General features: G+C 40.3%; 1 protein-coding gene across 25 annotated transcripts in view; it reads right to left on the reverse strand.

Moving 5' to 3' along the window:
• Positions 1-17,047, reverse strand: part of MAGI1 (membrane associated guanylate kinase, WW and PDZ domain containing 1) — a 610,830-nt gene that overhangs the window by 144,768 nt on the left and 449,015 nt on the right. The window contains exon 1 of one of the 25 annotated variants that reach the window (XM_082412053.1): positions 3,642-8,574. The exons of the other annotated variants lie outside the window; for them this stretch is intronic. Within the exon in view, the coding sequence (XP_082268179.1) occupies positions 3,642-3,663 (22 nt within the window). The 5' untranslated portion in view covers positions 3,664-8,574. Of the gene's footprint in view, positions 1-3,641; positions 8,575-17,047 lie in introns of those variants that run through there. 25 annotated transcript variants of the gene reach the window in all.

A 17,047-nucleotide genomic window follows, 5' to 3' on the forward strand; every position in this document is an offset into this window, starting at 1 on the left:
AAAAGCTTTTGACAAAATTCAACACTCATTTATGATAAAAACTCTCCAGAAAGTGGGCAGAGAGGGAACCTACCTCAACATAATAAAGGCCATATATGACAAACCCACAGCAAACATCATTCTCAATGGTGAAAAACTGAAAGCATTTCCTCTAAGATCAGGAACGAGACAAGGATGTCCACTCTCACCACTATTATTCAGCATAGTCTTGGAAGTCCTAGCCACGGCAATCCGAGAAGAAAAAGAAATAAAAGGAATACAAATTGGAAAAGAAGAAGTAAAACTGTCACTGTTTGCGGATGACATGACACTATACATAGAGAATCCTAAAATTGCCACCAGAAAACTACTAGAGCTAATTAATGAATTTGGTAAAGTTGCAGGATACAAAATTAATGCACAGAAATCTCTTGCATTCCTATACACTAATGATGAAAAATCTGAAAGAGAAATTATGGAAACACTCCCATTTACCATTGCAACAAAAAGAATAAAATACCTAGGAATAAACCTACTTAGGGAGACAAAAGACCTGTATGCAGAAAACTATAAGACACTGATTAAAGAAATTAAAGATACCAACAGATGGAGAGATATACCGTGTTCTTGGATTGGAAGAATCAATACTGTGAAAATGACTATACTACCCAAAGCAATCTACAGATTCAATGCAATCTCTATCAAACTACCAATGGCATTTTTTACGGAACTAGAACAAATCATCTTAAAATTTGTATGGAGACACAAAAGACCCCGAATAGCCAAAGCAGTCTTGAGGGAAAAAAACGGAGCTGGAGGAATCAGACTCCCTGACTTCAGACTATACTACAAAGCTACAGTAATCAAGAAAGTATGGTACTGGCACAAAAAAAGAAATATAGAGCAATGGAACAGGATAGAAAACGCAGAGATAAACCCACCCACGTATCGTCACCTTATCTTTGATAAAGGAGGCAAGAATATAAAATGGAGAAAAGACAGCCTCTTCAATAAGTGGTGCTGGGAAAACTAGACAGCTACAATATAAAGGAATGAAATTAGAACACTTCCTAACACCATACACAAAAATAAACTCAAAATGGATTAAAGACCTAAATGTAAGGCCAGACATTAAAAAACTCTTAGAGGAAAACATAGGCAGAACACTCTATGACAGAAATCACAGCAAGATCCTTTTTGACCCACCTCCTAGAGTAATGGAAATAAAAACAAAAATAAACAAATGGGACCTACTGAAACTTAAAAGCTTTTGCATAGCACAGGAAACCATAAACAAGACAAAAAGACAACCCTCAGAATGGGAGAAAATATTTGCAAATGAAGCAACTGACAAAGGATTAATCTGCAAAATTTACAAGCAGCTCATGCAGCTCAATATCAAAAAACAAACAACTCAATCCAAAAATGGGCAGAAGACCTAAATAGACATTTCTCCAAAGAAGACATACAGACGGCCACGAAGCACATGAAAAGATGCTCAACATCACTAATTATTAGAGAAATGCAAATCAAAACTACAATGAGGTATCACCTCACACTGGTCAGAATGGCCATCATCAGAAAATCTACAAACAACAAATGCTGGACAGAGTGTGGAGAAAAGGGAACCCTCTTGCACTGTTGGTGGGAATGTAAATTGATAGAGCCACTATGGAGAACAATATGGAGGTTCCTTAAAAAACTAAAAATAGAATTACCATATGACCCAGCAATCCCACTAGTGGGCATATACCCAGAGAAAACCGTAATTCAAAAAGACACATGCACCCCAATGTTCATTGCAGCACTATTTACAATAGCCAGGTCATGGAAGCAACCTAAATGCCCATCGGCAGACTAATGGATAAAGAAGTCGTGGTACATATATACAATGGAATATTACTCAGCCATAAAAAGGAATGAAATTGAGTCATTTGTTGAGACGTGGATGGATCTAGAGACTGTCATACAGAGTGAAGTAAGTCAGAAAGAGAAAAACAAATATCGTATATTAATGCATGTATGTGGAACGTAGAAAAATGGTACAGATGAACCGGGTTGCAGGGCAGAAGTTGAGACACAGATGTAGAGAACAAACGTATGGACACCAAGGGGGGAAAACTGCAGTGGGGTGGGGATGGTGGTGTGCTGAATTGGGCGATTGGGATTGACATGTATACAGTGATGTGTATAAAACTGATGACTGATTAAAAAAAAAAAAAAAGGCAGTACTACAGTAGGGATGGAGAATAAACCAGTTGTTGCCAGGTGTGTGGTCAGGGCTGACTACAAAGGGGACAGTAGAAGGGAATGGGGGGAGGGGGGGAGGGGTTGAGGAGGCCGAACTCTTCTGTATCCTGATTGTGGTGGAGGGTGAAGGACGATGCATTTCTCAAAACCTACAGAAGTGTACGCCACAAAGAGTGAATTTTACTGCGTATAAAACTTTAGAAGAGGAAACATTTAACATTACCTCCAGTGAACAATCAGTTTCAGCCTGCCATAAACAATAGCTAAAAATAAACACAACCAAAATAAAGTCATTTCATCTTATCTAGAGCCTGAGGCTCTGAGCCTGAGGCCCGCATTCTCTTATTACAAAGGGAGATTAACAAACATTAGAAAGTTGTTAGAGACCTATTAGCACCAAACTGAGACTTTCTCCTTAACATAATTACAAGGATTTTTAAAAAATTATAAAGAAAAGCATCTGCTTAGTATTGGATTAGATCTTTCTGGATAAAAAGCACTGACTTTTACTGAAGCTTTTGTATCACCTGCTGCTCCTGCCGGTGAACACGAGGTATGCACAGGGAACGGAGGACAAAAGACCAACTGACCTCTTCTCCTAAGAGAAAGTATTTATGTCTAAAACAAGTCCACATGCAGATGAATGGATAAAGAAGATGTGGTACCTATATACAACGAAATACTACTCAGCCATAAAAAAGAGTGAAATAATGCCATTTGCAGCAACATGGATGGACTTAGAGATTATATTAAGTGAAGTAAGTCAGACAGAGAAAGACAAATATCATATTATATCTCTTATATGTGGAATCTAAAAAAAATTATACAAATGAACTTATTTCAAAACAGAAATAGACTCACAGACATAGAAACTTATGGTTACCAATGGGGATGGTGGGGAGTTGGCGGGGGGTTGGGGGGAGATAAATTAGGAGTTTGGGTTAACATATACACACTACTGTATATAAAACAGATAAACAAGGACCTACTGTATAGCACAGGGAACTATATTCAGTATTCTGTAATAACCTATAATGGAAAAGAATATATATACAATACTGAATCACTTTGCTGTACATCTGAAACTAACACAACATTGTAAGTCAACTACACTGTACCTCAATTTAAAAAAATGGTTATTAAAAAAAGAAAAAAGAAAACAAGTCCCCCACTTGTGTCTTTTCAAATCCACCAAAGAGACAAAAACAACCCTATAGTTATTATTATTATCCCCACTTCACAGATGAGAAAAAGTGCACAGAGAGATTAGGTGACCTGCCAAAAATTACACAGCTAGTAAACGGCAGAGCCAGGATTTGAACCCAAGATTCTACTGCCACAGAGCAGCCAAAACCCCTGTATACAAAGAAGACATTGGGTATAGAAACAAACTAGGGCAGGGAGAGGGATACCTGAGTCTTCACAGCTCTTCATCGCCTGTCCTCATCAAAGAAAGTTTGTGCTGATGGAGTTAAGGCTGGGGGAGAATGCCTGACCCCTCCCCCCATGACTTCCTTAATCCAAAACCTGAGCTCCCAGGAACTATTTCTTCCTACCTCTTAATCAGAATAATGAGGTAATTCAGGCCAGAATCCACTGAATAGGAAAGTCAAGTAATGACTTGAACATGCATATTAACCATTCTTCCTCTTTGATGCGGGGGAGGGAACCTTGGCACATACATACTCGCGGAAATCTTGCATTCATTAAAAACAGGAAAGGGAAAATTCTCAAGCTGTCATTGAGTCATTGCAAACATTCAGCATTCAGGCAATAAAGAATAAGATCTCCAACACTCTCGATACATGCTTATCGAAAATCAACTTTGGAGGATTATCTTGAGGCATTTTTGTTCAGAAAGGAATTCTGAAAATCAGTAATGCCATAGTCTAGTCCTAAAGACTGTCTATCATAAAAAGGGATTAGATCAGACAGACTTTATTATGACAGGTTATACTTTTTACTTTCTCTGAACTAATGACAGCAATTGTTTGTATAAAATGGAATGAACAAATGCCAACGATTTCAACCAGGTAATTTCAAAAGCACGTGAAAGAAAATGATTATTTTGGTAAAAAGCTGTAATTAATGAAGAATATCAAGTTTCCACAAATTAGGTGACTTTGCAAGCCCAATGCTAAATGCTTCTAATCTTTGGCAGCTTTCTTTCTTCAGTTTCAAAAAAAATAATCAAGACTGACTGCCAATGAGTAGATGGGTTTCTTTTGGGGGTAAAAAGGATGTCCCAAAATTAGATAGCTGGAATGGTTGCCCAGTTCTAGGAATATAATAAAAATGCTGAATTTTATGGAGTGTACAATGTCTATCAATAAAGCTGTTAAAAACAATATTGCACTACAACAGAAAGTAGTCTCTGTCTTCAAGGATATTACAATTCAGTAGAGGAGCTGTTAGATTTCTGTGAATAATAGGCACGTGGCGTAATTTGTTCTTCAAGAGCAGCCTGCTTTCATTAGTCCTTCCAATATACGAACCAAGTGCAAGCATGAGATCAGAAATTACAGACCACGTTATCTTATTTTCCTAAAAACTGCAGGGGTCTGGAGTTTTCCCTCCGAAAGGCCAAATAGAGAAATTGTTATGAAATCTAACATCAGACTTGGTGAGTTCAAATTCCAGCTCTGATATTGACAAACTGTGTAACCACAGCCAAGTTAAACATTTTGGGCTGCGGTTTTCTCACCTCTAAAATGGGGAGATAATAATACCTGCCTCGTAAGGTTGTGTCAGGATTGTGTAAGACCATACATATAACCTGCTAGGCCTGGTTATAATCTGCATTCTATAAACATTGGCCATAACAACAAAATCATCGTCACCATGACCACCACAATTCCCTCCTTTTTCTTTCCAACCATTTTGCTTTAAAAGTAAAGAACCTAACTACTGACCCTTCATTATACTACTACCTCGGAACAGGTTTTCTGTACATAATGCCTAATTTAATTCTCCCAGGAGGGACATTTTTTTCCCACAAAATTTTCACAGTTCACATAATAGTCTATCCTTAATTATCATTTTTCAAAGCCTCTCACACGAACGCGCACAACTCCCAACCACAACTCTTTGGATTATCTTTTGCTAAGAAATCATAAAGTCAACTCGTTCTGTGAATACCATAATTTTAGTTAATCATTTGTCATTGAGCACTGGCATCTGTGAGGATAGACAGATGCCTATTTACTGGAATACAGTGTCTGAATTTGAGGCCCTCAAGTCCCCTAATTTCATGTAATCGTGATTCATATGATTAACTCCTTCTCATTGAAAGGATGTAATATTTACTTATTGAAGAAATACTATACACCTGGATATAAAGAGAGAAATCAATTTATATCTAGTACCAAGAGCGAGCAGTTATAAGAGCAAGTCAAGATGGATATAAGAAAAAAGGAGTTTGTATTGATTTTAATAAATACACTGGTTCTCAGCTGACCTAGTCATGACAGTTCTTAAAGCCTTCTCAAGTATACAGACTAACAGTCATCACCATGTAAATTTTACTTTGGCTCTCATCAAGTATATACACTGCTATGTCAAAGTAAACAAAAGGAAACAGTGTGTGACAGAGGATATAAGACGCTAAAAGAATAAAGAGGAGCTGGGTACAACATTAAGCGTATACCAAAGATATACGGTACTACTTATGTATTTCCTTACTGAAACACACAAGAGTATGGCCTTTATAGTATAAAGGAAAACGTAGTGTGAACAGTGAAATTTCTAGGATTATGTTTCAGAACAGTGTTGAAACTGAGCAAAAAGCATAAAAACTAAGTATTTCTGTTTTTTTAACAGGTACTTCCCCTCTGCCTTTTTAATTTTCCTAAATACCACCATTCACTTTGAAAAGGCTCCATTGGCACCCAAAACTCTGATTGGGATTGACATATATACACTAATATGTATAAAATGGATAACTAATAAGAACCTGCTGTAAAAAATAAATAAATAAAATAAAATTCAAAAATTCAAAAAAAAAACAAAACAAAACCCCTAACTGTAACATTTGGAAGGTGTCTTATGAGCCAAGTCTGAGGAACACGAGCATGTCGACATCACTTAAGGATGGATTCCCAGGCAGCTGAATTCACTCCTGGGACTCTGCTATTGTTCATAAGTCACTTATGTGTTTCCCCCATAAATGATGACATAGGCAGATTCCCAGAAAACTGAATTACCGCCTTGACTTCCGCTACCCTGGGACCATCCATTACCTTATCTAACGCTTGCCAATTATCTCTCTAACTATAAGTCACATTCCAAAAAAATACGGACTGGGAGCAACTACAAAATGAGGCAGACTCAGCTGATGAACTGCTATTGCCTTTCTTTTGCTTAGTTCATTTCTCAGCGAGCAATTACAGTCTCACATTATGTAGTACTTCCCTTGTCACAACTCTGGGTTGTTTTATGTTATAGACTACACTTCCGAGATGGATGAGTCATTGAAATGATTATTTTTCACTCTGCCTGGTAAGCCAAATGAAGTAGATTTTAGAGGTGAAATTAAACACAAATTATTAATGCTTCTAAAACATTCGCTTGGAAGAATGTAGACAGTGATGAACAGAAGTCTGTGCTCATGTGATTATCACCCACACTGACTTTTAAAGGAATTATTTCATTAGAAAACTATATGAGGTATCGAAAGGTATTATTAGAAAGTGAGTGGCCAGTTTTGAAAAAGTAAAATCAAGTAGAAATGTTTATTATTATAAGGTACTTAGAATAATTACTACTTAAAAACTATAAATTATTCTATGCTTTCTAATAGAAATTGTCCCTTTTCAAACAAGTCTTATTTCACAGATGCCAGGTGAGTGAAAGCGCTGCCTTCCAAACTGGCCACATCATTTTTAGCCCACAGACTTTTCCTTAACCCAAGAATGCAAATTACACCATTGTCATCTACACAAACTGGACCTAATATGAGGCCAGATAAAATCGGGTCAAGGATCAAATCAATGACTCTTTATTAAAGACAGAAATTCTAAAATCGATTCATTAAAAGGTAATGACATCTTAGTTCTGACATATGAACAATCTATCCTTAGAAAAAAACTAGTGCTTTCATTTGTTTTTGTTTTATTTCACACCTATTAATTAAACATCATATCACACAATGCTTACTGGTCCTCACTCTCGAGTTTCATCTAATTCATCATCCCTGTCAACAGCGCCTGCTGATCAAGGGCAGGGAGAAGGGAGAGGCAGTCTTTATTTCCTTGAGCTGGCAGCACAAGTACCACTGCCATTAGCTTCCTGTCAGGAGGTGAAGACCTGGGGAGGTGATAGATGATCCCGGAGCTCTTACAAGGAGTTTTCATCAGACACCTGCCTCTTAACCTATTTACCCAGCAGTTACACTCTCACCTTCTAGTAAACCTAGATTTTTGCCCAGAGGGAGCAAAGAGTCAAAGTTTTAAATAAATCCAAAAGCTACCGCATGGGCTTCCACAGGCCTGGCTTGTCAAAACAAAACCAAAAATAAGAAAAGGTATAAGTATTTGCCTGAGCCAGCTGGGAAATCCAGAAAGCCTCTTCTGCTCTCAACATGTAATACATGTTACATCTGAAAAGAGTTAATAAAAGATTAAAGCTATTCATTTTTAAAGTTAGTGAGTTTACAAAAGTTTGTACAAAAAAATTTTTGTTTTACCTATGTAAAACAGGAAATGAAACATTTAAGAGGAAAGAGTGCTTTTCTAAACCTTTAAATGAACAGCAATGAAACAGAAATGTCAATGAATGACATTTATACCAAATTAATGGAAAATAAGACATTCACAAAATAGGACCCGATCCAATTTGAGGTAGAAGTGGCTATCTTAAAAATTAATAAACTTTACTGTCTTCTCTTTTCAGATATACAGAGTACATGCTCTAGAAAATTTAGAACGCATAAAAGAGCACAAAGAAAACAAGCATCCCCACCATGCAAAAAGGAGCACTATCAATATGTCAAAAGTTTGAAGTCCCCAGTCACCACTCCAGGCCCAGGGATGAAGTCCCGGCATCTTCAGGTAAATTCTCAGCCAACAGAATTGTCCCTAGCCACTGCAGGCTCCATTACAATCAACACTCAACAACCGTGGACCAATCCCTGACAAAGGGGAAGCACTGCTATTTTCCACAGCCGCATTAGCATGCCTGCCACTATGATGCCTCAATTACACAAACACTAAAAATGAGAGTGAGGACACGCCACAAAGTTTATTGGAGGAAGTAATACTGACTGATGCACAATTCAGAAATCTTTCCATGGAGTTGAGGGACTGGAATTATAAACATTCCAAAATGTATCAAAAGCAATTCTTGCCTCAGGCTTCAAGCTCTGGGTCATGAAACAAGTTCAACAGTGACAGTGGTAACAATAAAGAGGAGGAAGAGGAGGAGGAGGAGGAGGAGGGGGAGGGGGAAGGGGAGGCGAGGGGGAGGGGGAGGGAGAAGGGGGAGGGGAGGGGAGGGGGGAAGGGGTAAGGGGAGAGTGGCAGCAGCAGCAGCAGCTATAGGTGTTACATTTATAATACAGGTCTACTATTATCACCATCACAACCAAGTACTTACTAAGCACTTACTATATGTCAGACACTGTGCAAAGTACATTTTTTCCCCTGAAACTTTATCATAACCACAGGGTATAGTATTAATATCCCTGCTTCTCAAATGCGGAAACTGAGCATTGAAAAGGACATTATTACTTGCCTATGATGGTCACACAGTTAAAGAGGGGGCTGAACTGGGATTAAAACTCAGGATTTTCGGACGTCGGAGCCTAAGCTCTGAAGTCTGATACCAAATGGCTTCATGTCTCCCTTTGTGCCAGCCCTGTTGGTCTCCTTGTTCCTAGAATACTCCATGCCTCAGGGCCTTTGCACTTGCTATATATAACTCACCCCTAAAACGCTCTTGCTCCAGGTGGTCACTCTTCCTCCTGATAACCTCAGGGCTGCTCCCAAACCTCCTTCAAGTATTTGCTCAAATGTCACTGCTACAGACTGATCCATGTCCCCCCAAAATTCATATGTTGAAACACCAAGCCCCAACGTGATGGTATTTAAAGGTGGGGTCTCTGGGAGAGTTTATATGAGGTCATAAGGGTGGGGCCCTCATGACGGTATTAGTGCCCATGTAAGCAAAGACACCAGAGAGAGCTTTCACCCAAGCTCACACTCATGCTCTCTACCTGCTAATCGAGGACACAGCAAGAAAGCAGCCACCTGTAAGCCAGGAAGAGGGCTCTCAGCAGAACCCAACCACACTGGCACCTTGACTTGGATTTCCACCCTCTAGATTGTGAGAAAATAATAAATTTCTGTTGCTTAAGCCACTGGTTTGCTATGGCAGCTGGAACAGACTTGTCATCTTCTCCGTACGAAATTCCTTAATTTAAATTGCCTTATTTTAAACTGCAACCTCCTTCTCCACCCCTGCCCCCCACCCTGTACTACCCATGCTGCTTTATCTTTCTCCATAGCATACATCACTGCCTGCGCTGGTTATTAAAGCGGTCTCTCAGCTCCAAACCCACCCCTCCATACTGTGCTCTGTGATGCTGGGGTAGGAGTCTGCAAACTGTCTTTCCCAGGCTTCTTGTGCAACAGAGGCCAATTGAGGGAGATTGAGAGGCCGGAAGAATGGAGAAGGGACTTGCTTCTTCCCACTTGTTTGCTGTTCCTGTCAGTGTGTCCCCAGCAGAGGCTCTTCACCTGGTAGTAGCACTTGGTTCCGGGACACAGATTCCTTAGAACCAGCCCCATCTCATCCGAGAGGTACCTGCACCCGAGGGGTGGTGCTGCCTCGTCAGAGGTCTGAGCTTTCAGCCATGGGGACCCTCCCCTAACAAACCCATCCTTTTCAGTTGGACCCTCCCTCCTGAAGAGTGTGAGCTACTTCATGACGCTATCGTCTTCTCTTTGTGTAACACAGAGCTCCCCTTTTGCTTTTTCAGACCCTATATTACCATAGGTTCCCTCTGCTGAAATACCTAGTATTGCTTCTGTCTTCCTGACTTAACCCTGCCCAATATATTATAACATATTACAGTATATTTTAATTTTAGATTACAAACAACATTTAAAAGTATCTTCTCACGGTGGAATGTAAAATCCATGAGAACAGAGGGGTTTCTCTGTCCTGTTAAAGCTGAATCCCTAGCACCTGGAAAAGGATCTGGTACATAGTAGGTGCTGAATACACATTAGCTGAATGAACGTATCCCTCTCGTGAGTAGCTTAAAATTAACCAGAAGGGCTTCAGGGCTTCCCTGGTGGCACAGTGGTTAAGAATCCACCTGCCAATGCAGGGGACAAGGGTTTCAGCCCTGGTCTGGGAAGATCCCACATGCCACGGAGCAACTAAGCCCATGTGCCACAACTATTGAGCCTGCATTCTAGAGCCTGCGAGCCACAACTACTGAGCCGGGGTGCCACAACTCCTGAAGCCCATGCACCTAGAGCCCATGCTCCGCAACAAGAGAAGCCACCGCAATGAGAAACCCGCACACTGCAACAAAGAGCAGTCCTTGCCAGTGGCATCTAGAGAAAGCCTGCACACAGCAACGAAGGCCCAATGCAGCTCCCCCCCCCCAAAAAATACTAACCAGAAGCCACTACCTAGGTTTCAGCCTAAAGACCCCCTTGTACCCAAAGCCTCCCTGACTCTATCTAAAGCAAATCCTCTTTAATTCTCCCTCACAGACCACTGCATATTTCATTCATACTGCTTTTCAGAATCTGTAATGACTTTGTGTATCTATACAATTATTTATTACCTTTCTCTTTCACCATGATGTTAACACTGTAAGGACTAGGGTTATGCCTGTCCCACTATATCCTCAATGATTAGCACGGACTGGGCATGCAGTAGTTGCACAATTATTTATTGAAAGAAAGGTTCATCGGAGCTCAGATAACTTTACAAGACATGAATGCTGCCAAAAAGACAAGGTAGGAGGAGATGGGAGTTAGTAGCGATCTCATCGTGGTTCTCCTCGATAAGACTTGGAATTCCAAATGGCTGTTCGTAAATGAGATTTAACCCCACAGCATGATGAGACTTGAAGTTATATTCATAAATTAAAATATTTCATAAACATCAATGCCATGAAAAATTTAAATCTGTTGAAATCAAGTTCCCTTGTGCGTTTGACAAATATTTACTGAACACCTACTGTGTGCCAGATATTGTGCAAGGTACTGGGATACAGCAACAAAATAAACCAAAGTCTCTGTCCTCATGGACTTTATATTCTAATGGGTGAAGATACACAATAAATAAGCTAATAAATATGTCATATGACACTCAGTGTAAGGGAGAAAAAGTAGAATAAGAGTGATAGGAAATTCTGGATGGTGAAAGTGGAATTACAATGTTCTCTTGGTCAGGGGATGTCTCACTGAGAAGGTAAAATATGCACAGAGATCTAAAGGAAGGAAAGATGGGAGTTATACAGAAAACCTGGAAGAGTATTCTAGGCACACAGCATGTAACACAAAATGCAAATGCCCTGAGGCAGGAACATGCTTGGGGTTTGAATGAGAACATGGAACAGAGACAGTCAAACATGAGAGCAGAGAGATAATGAAGATTTGATAATGCAGGGAGATGGAGGCCACCATAAGGATTTTGGTTCTTACTCCAAAGAAGAAGGGAAGCAATTAGAGGGTTTTCACCAGACCAGAGTCAAGAGGTTTCACAGACTATGATTTTAAATAGGTCACTCTGTCTATGGGGTTGAGAATAAACTCTGTGATGGACAAGAATAGGAAGACGAACAATAGTTAAGAGGATACTATAGTTACTGAAGTAACAGACTGTGATAAGAGAAAAGAGCTAGTAATCCCGCCCATTAAAACATGGAGTCCAATTCTCCTCCCCTTGAATTTGGATCTGCTTAGCAACTTGCTTGACCAACAGAATACGGAGGAAGTGATGCTATGTTATTCCCGAGGCTGATCAGAAGAATTCTTACAGCTTCTGAAGTGGTCTCTTAGACTTGCTGATTGGCTCGTTGAACACAGCAGCCATGCTAGGAGGGAGCTGGAGAGACCCACACAGAGGAACTGAAGTTCCCATGCAACAGTCCCAGCTGGGCTCCCAGTCAATAGCCCACACAACCCTGCAGCTACAAGAAGTAAGCCCTCTAAATTCACTTGAACCACCCAGGCTTCTCTCAGTGGAACAGACACAAGACACCCCACTGAGCCCAAGTCTAACTGCAGATTCACAAACAAAACAAATGCTTGTTATTGTTTTTAAGCCACCAAGTTTTGGAGTGATTTGTGACATAGCAATGGATAACCAAAAGAGAATTCACTGGAGATTGGATCAACCATAAGGGAAAAAATAAGTTCCTAAGCACTTACTTGGGAGACATTACATTAACACAGTTAAGAACTTGAGCTCTGGAAAGATTCGTATTTAAACCCAGGTAAGCCACTTAACAGGTGACCCTAGGCAAATTCATTGATTTTTCTGAACTTCAGCTTCCCCATCTGTAAATGAGATTAATAATAGGGCCTAGGGCTTCCCTGGTGGCGCAGTGGTTGAGAATCTGCCTGCCAATGCAGGGGACACGGGTTCGAGCCCTGGTCTGGGAAGATCCCACATGCCGTGGAGCAGCTGGTCCCGTGAGCCACAATTGCTGAGCCTGCACGTCTGGAGCCTGTGCTCCGCAACAGGAGAGGCCGCTATACTGAGAGGCCTGCGCACCGCGATGAAGAGTGGCCCCCGCTCGCCACAACTAGAGAAAGCCCTCGCACAGAAACGAAGACCCAACACAGCCAAAAATAAATAAATTAATTAATTTAAAAAAACAATAGGGCCTAGTTCCTAGATATATTGTTAGGTTACATTGAGATAATGTACATAAAATACTTTGCCAGTGTCTGACACATAATGAGTACTCTTTAAAAAAAAAAAAAAAAAGTAAGCTAGCAAAAGAATTGATTTTTCACCTTTTAAAAAATGGCATTATACCACAGAACATTTTCAAAATGGAAATTTCTGTGGCTTGACTCCCTGATTTCCAATACATTAAGAGCTGAAATGCAAAAAGAATTAGTCTCAGGGGAATCAGCCACCACAGCTGACTACCCATCTTCTAAGCATGAACAGTGTTTATTAAGATGTCTTATTATTATCTGCCAAACTTCCTTTCAGAAGCCTCTCATGGCGGGTGAAGCATGGTGGTAATAGAAGAAGCTAACTAACTACCTCAGTTTAATAGCTTTCCCAAAATTTAAGACCACCAAGTCTGTTTTGGCAAAGATTTTAGTCAACTCAGTGGACAGCAAACCATTATGACACCAACTTATGTGACTCCATAAATTCATAAAAGAGAATGATTTTGTCATTCCATCCAGAATCTTGCTGCTGACAATTAGTGCAAACTCCATTATAAAACCCAAGACATGCGATGTAACATCTACCACGGAGAGTGGAAGACACTTGAAACAGAAGGATCACTTTACCACTTTATTAACCTAGGCTTGATAACAGATCACCGCTTGAGATACTCACATCCCATTTCCACTTTATTACAGAGATTACACTGAAGACAGAGCTGATTTTAACAGTAAAAGTCTTTCTGTGGCATTTAGCCAGAAGCAATAAAATTCTGACCTAACAGTTATAGCAAAACAGAAAAACCTACTGCCATATGTCTCTATATTAAACAACCAGCCTTCAAGATATATTGCTGGAAGGACATTAGAAGGGAATGTTGCTTTAAAAATATCAATAGCCCACGATTTAGGAGCAAGTACAACAGATGTTTAGAACTAGTTTAATAAATATTTAAATATGTATGCTGACACACCATTAGTTTGTGAAATATAGATTTCAGAAAATATTGACTTGAGGCCTGTACTACTTACTGAGTAAATACAAAGTACAATGAATATTCATGAATGATGAAAATTCACTGTTTTAATGTAAATATGCATACCTCAGTTCCTGAGTGACTTAGCTTCCTATTTGGTGGTTGTTAGATTATGATAAATATTATATACCTCTTACCATATGTTAAAGAGTAATTTAAGGCACAAGAGCTTTATGAAGAGTCAAGGTATCATTTTAAACTGCAAAATGGTGAAATGCATTAGAAAGTCATCACAGAATAACAGTTCTAAAACTTCTTGTTTTTACAGAGAAGCCACCGTTTATCTGCTAAAGCATAAGCCAATGGTTTGCTATTTAAAAAAACTTGTGGGCTTCCCTGGTGGCGCAGTGGTTGAGAATCTGCCTGCCAATGCAGGGGACACGGGTTCGAGCCCTGGTCTGGGAAGATCCCACATGCCGCGGAGCAACTGGGCCCGTGAGCCACAATTGCTGAGCCTGCGCGTCTGGAGCCTGTGCTCCGCAACAAGAGAGGCCGCGATGGTGAGAGGCCCGCGCACCGTGATGAAGAGTGGCCCCCGCTCGGCGCAACTAGAGAAAGCCCTCACACAGAAACTAAGACCCAACACAGTCATAAATAAATAAATAAATAAATAAAAGAACGTGAATTTCTTTAAAAAAAAAAAAAAAAAAAAAAACTTGTAATGGCTATTAACCTTATTGCTTAGTTCAATAGGATTTAATGTGTCGGAGATGCGTTTCTCTACCATTCCCATTGTTGTTCTTTATAGCTACATTAGTGTAAGGTAGCAATGGGTTCCTGAACCCCTTTATTTCTACAGAGACGTAGCAATCAAGAGAACATACTATCACAGAGAAAGGAAAAGCCAGAGTTTCATTCGTCCTTCAATGTTCATCATTAAGAACAATGATTTCCATTAGAGAAATGCAAATCAAAGCTACAATGAGGTACCACCTCACACCAGTCAGAATGGCCATCATCAAAAAATCTTCAAACAATAAATGCTGGAGAGGATGTGGAGAAAAGGGAACCCTCTTGCACTGTTGGTGGGAATGTAAATTGATACAGCCACTATGGAGAAAAGTATGGAGGTTCCTTAAAAAACTAAAAATAGAACTACCATACGACCCAGCAATCCCTCTACTGGGCATATACCCTGAGAAAACCATAATTCAAAGAGTCTTGTACCACAGTGTTCACTGCAGCTCTATTTACAATAGACAGGACATGGAAGCAACCTAAGTGTCCATCGACAGATGAATGGATAAAGAAGATGTGGCATATATATACAATGGAATATTACTCAGCTCTAAAAGGAAACGAAATTTGTAGTGAGGTGGATGGACCTAGAGTTTGTCATACGGAGTGAAGTCAGAAAGAGAAAAACAAGTACCATATGCTAATACATATATATGGAATCTAAAAAAAACAAAAAGGTTCTCATGAACCTAGGGGCAGGACAGGAATAAAGACGCAGACGTAGAGAAGGGACTTGAGGACACGGGGAGGGGAAAGGGTAAGCTGGGACGAAGGGAGAGAGTAGCATTGACCTATATACACTACCAAATGTAAAATAGAAAGCCAGTGGGAAGCAGCCGCATAGCACATGGAGATCAGCTTGGTGCTTTGTGACCACCTAGAGGGGTAGGATAGGGAGGGTGGGAGGGGGACGCAAGAGGGAGGAGACATGGGGATATATGTGTACATATAACTGATTCACTTTGTTACAAAGCAGAAACTAACACACCATTGTAAAGCAATTATACTCCAATACAGATGTTAAAAAAAAAAAAGAACAATGATTTCTCCCACAGCATGGCCTGCACATGTTAACAGATTTTCAGCAATAAAGAGATCTAAGTCCAACGATTTTGGAAAGCACCAGGCTTAATCCAATTTAACAGAATTCTCTACTGCAAGACTTCTTCAAAGCCCTTAAGATGCTCATTGAGAGTTTCCAAAAAGGGCACACTATGCTGTGTTTACCCAACTCTTTCTTCAGTGGGCATTTCACAGGACTAGTGTTCCTTGGAACACACTTTGAGAAACACCAACACAGGCTGGGAAAGTTTGAGTACCACTGTCCCTAACCCCCTAGGCAGCTTACTCATGGTTTCAGAGGAACTCAGTATGAAGAAATGATCCTTATTCTACCCCCTCTCCCACCACATACAGCTAAGTTTAGGATGAAATCTCACAATGGTTTATGAGACAGATTATACCTTCCAGACTCAGAAGACAACAACAGCCAATTTGAATCTAATTACATTATTCAGCTGTTTGAAGTCCTCCAATGGCTTCCCAAAGTCTACAAAATAAAACTCAATTTTTGTAGAGCTCTTGGAAGTTTTTCCATGACCTGCTCGTGCTTTCTTCTCTGGTCATATCTGTCAGCACTCAGGATCTCAGTTTTGGCACTCCTGGCGCCTCACAACCCCCACCCAGGCAAATACTCCAAAGGCAGAGCAGTCTTGTTAATTTCTGAATGTGGCACCTACCGTGACTGTCTACACTAGGAGACCTTAGGCCTGCCATTCCTCTCTCACACAACACTTACGCCATCAGTTCCTACTGGACCCTCACATATTCTCTTGGTATAAGGCTCAGTGCAGACATCACTTCCTCCAGGAAACCTTGCCCGTTACAGAAAGGCTGGGCTGGGTATCATTACTGTGGGTTCTCAGAGCATCCAGTCCTTCTCCACACCACAGAACTTACCACTCTCCAGAGAAAGGATCTGTTTACCTGTTTCTTCAACTAGCATGTCCATGCCCTGGTGCTAACTACAGGGTCTGGGCACACATACCATGTCTACTAAGAAGCCTTTTACACTGCAATCGGTCAATGAAGCATAGGTAGTTGCTCAGAATGTTTGATAGTCCGTAAGAGTCACTAAACAAACTGTTGTTGAACCACTGTATGCCTGCCATT

This window comes from Balaenoptera physalus (assembly GCF_965194825.1).
Source record: "Balaenoptera physalus genome assembly, chromosome: 11".
Lineage (NCBI taxonomy): Eukaryota > Metazoa > Chordata > Mammalia > Artiodactyla > Balaenopteridae > Balaenoptera > Balaenoptera physalus.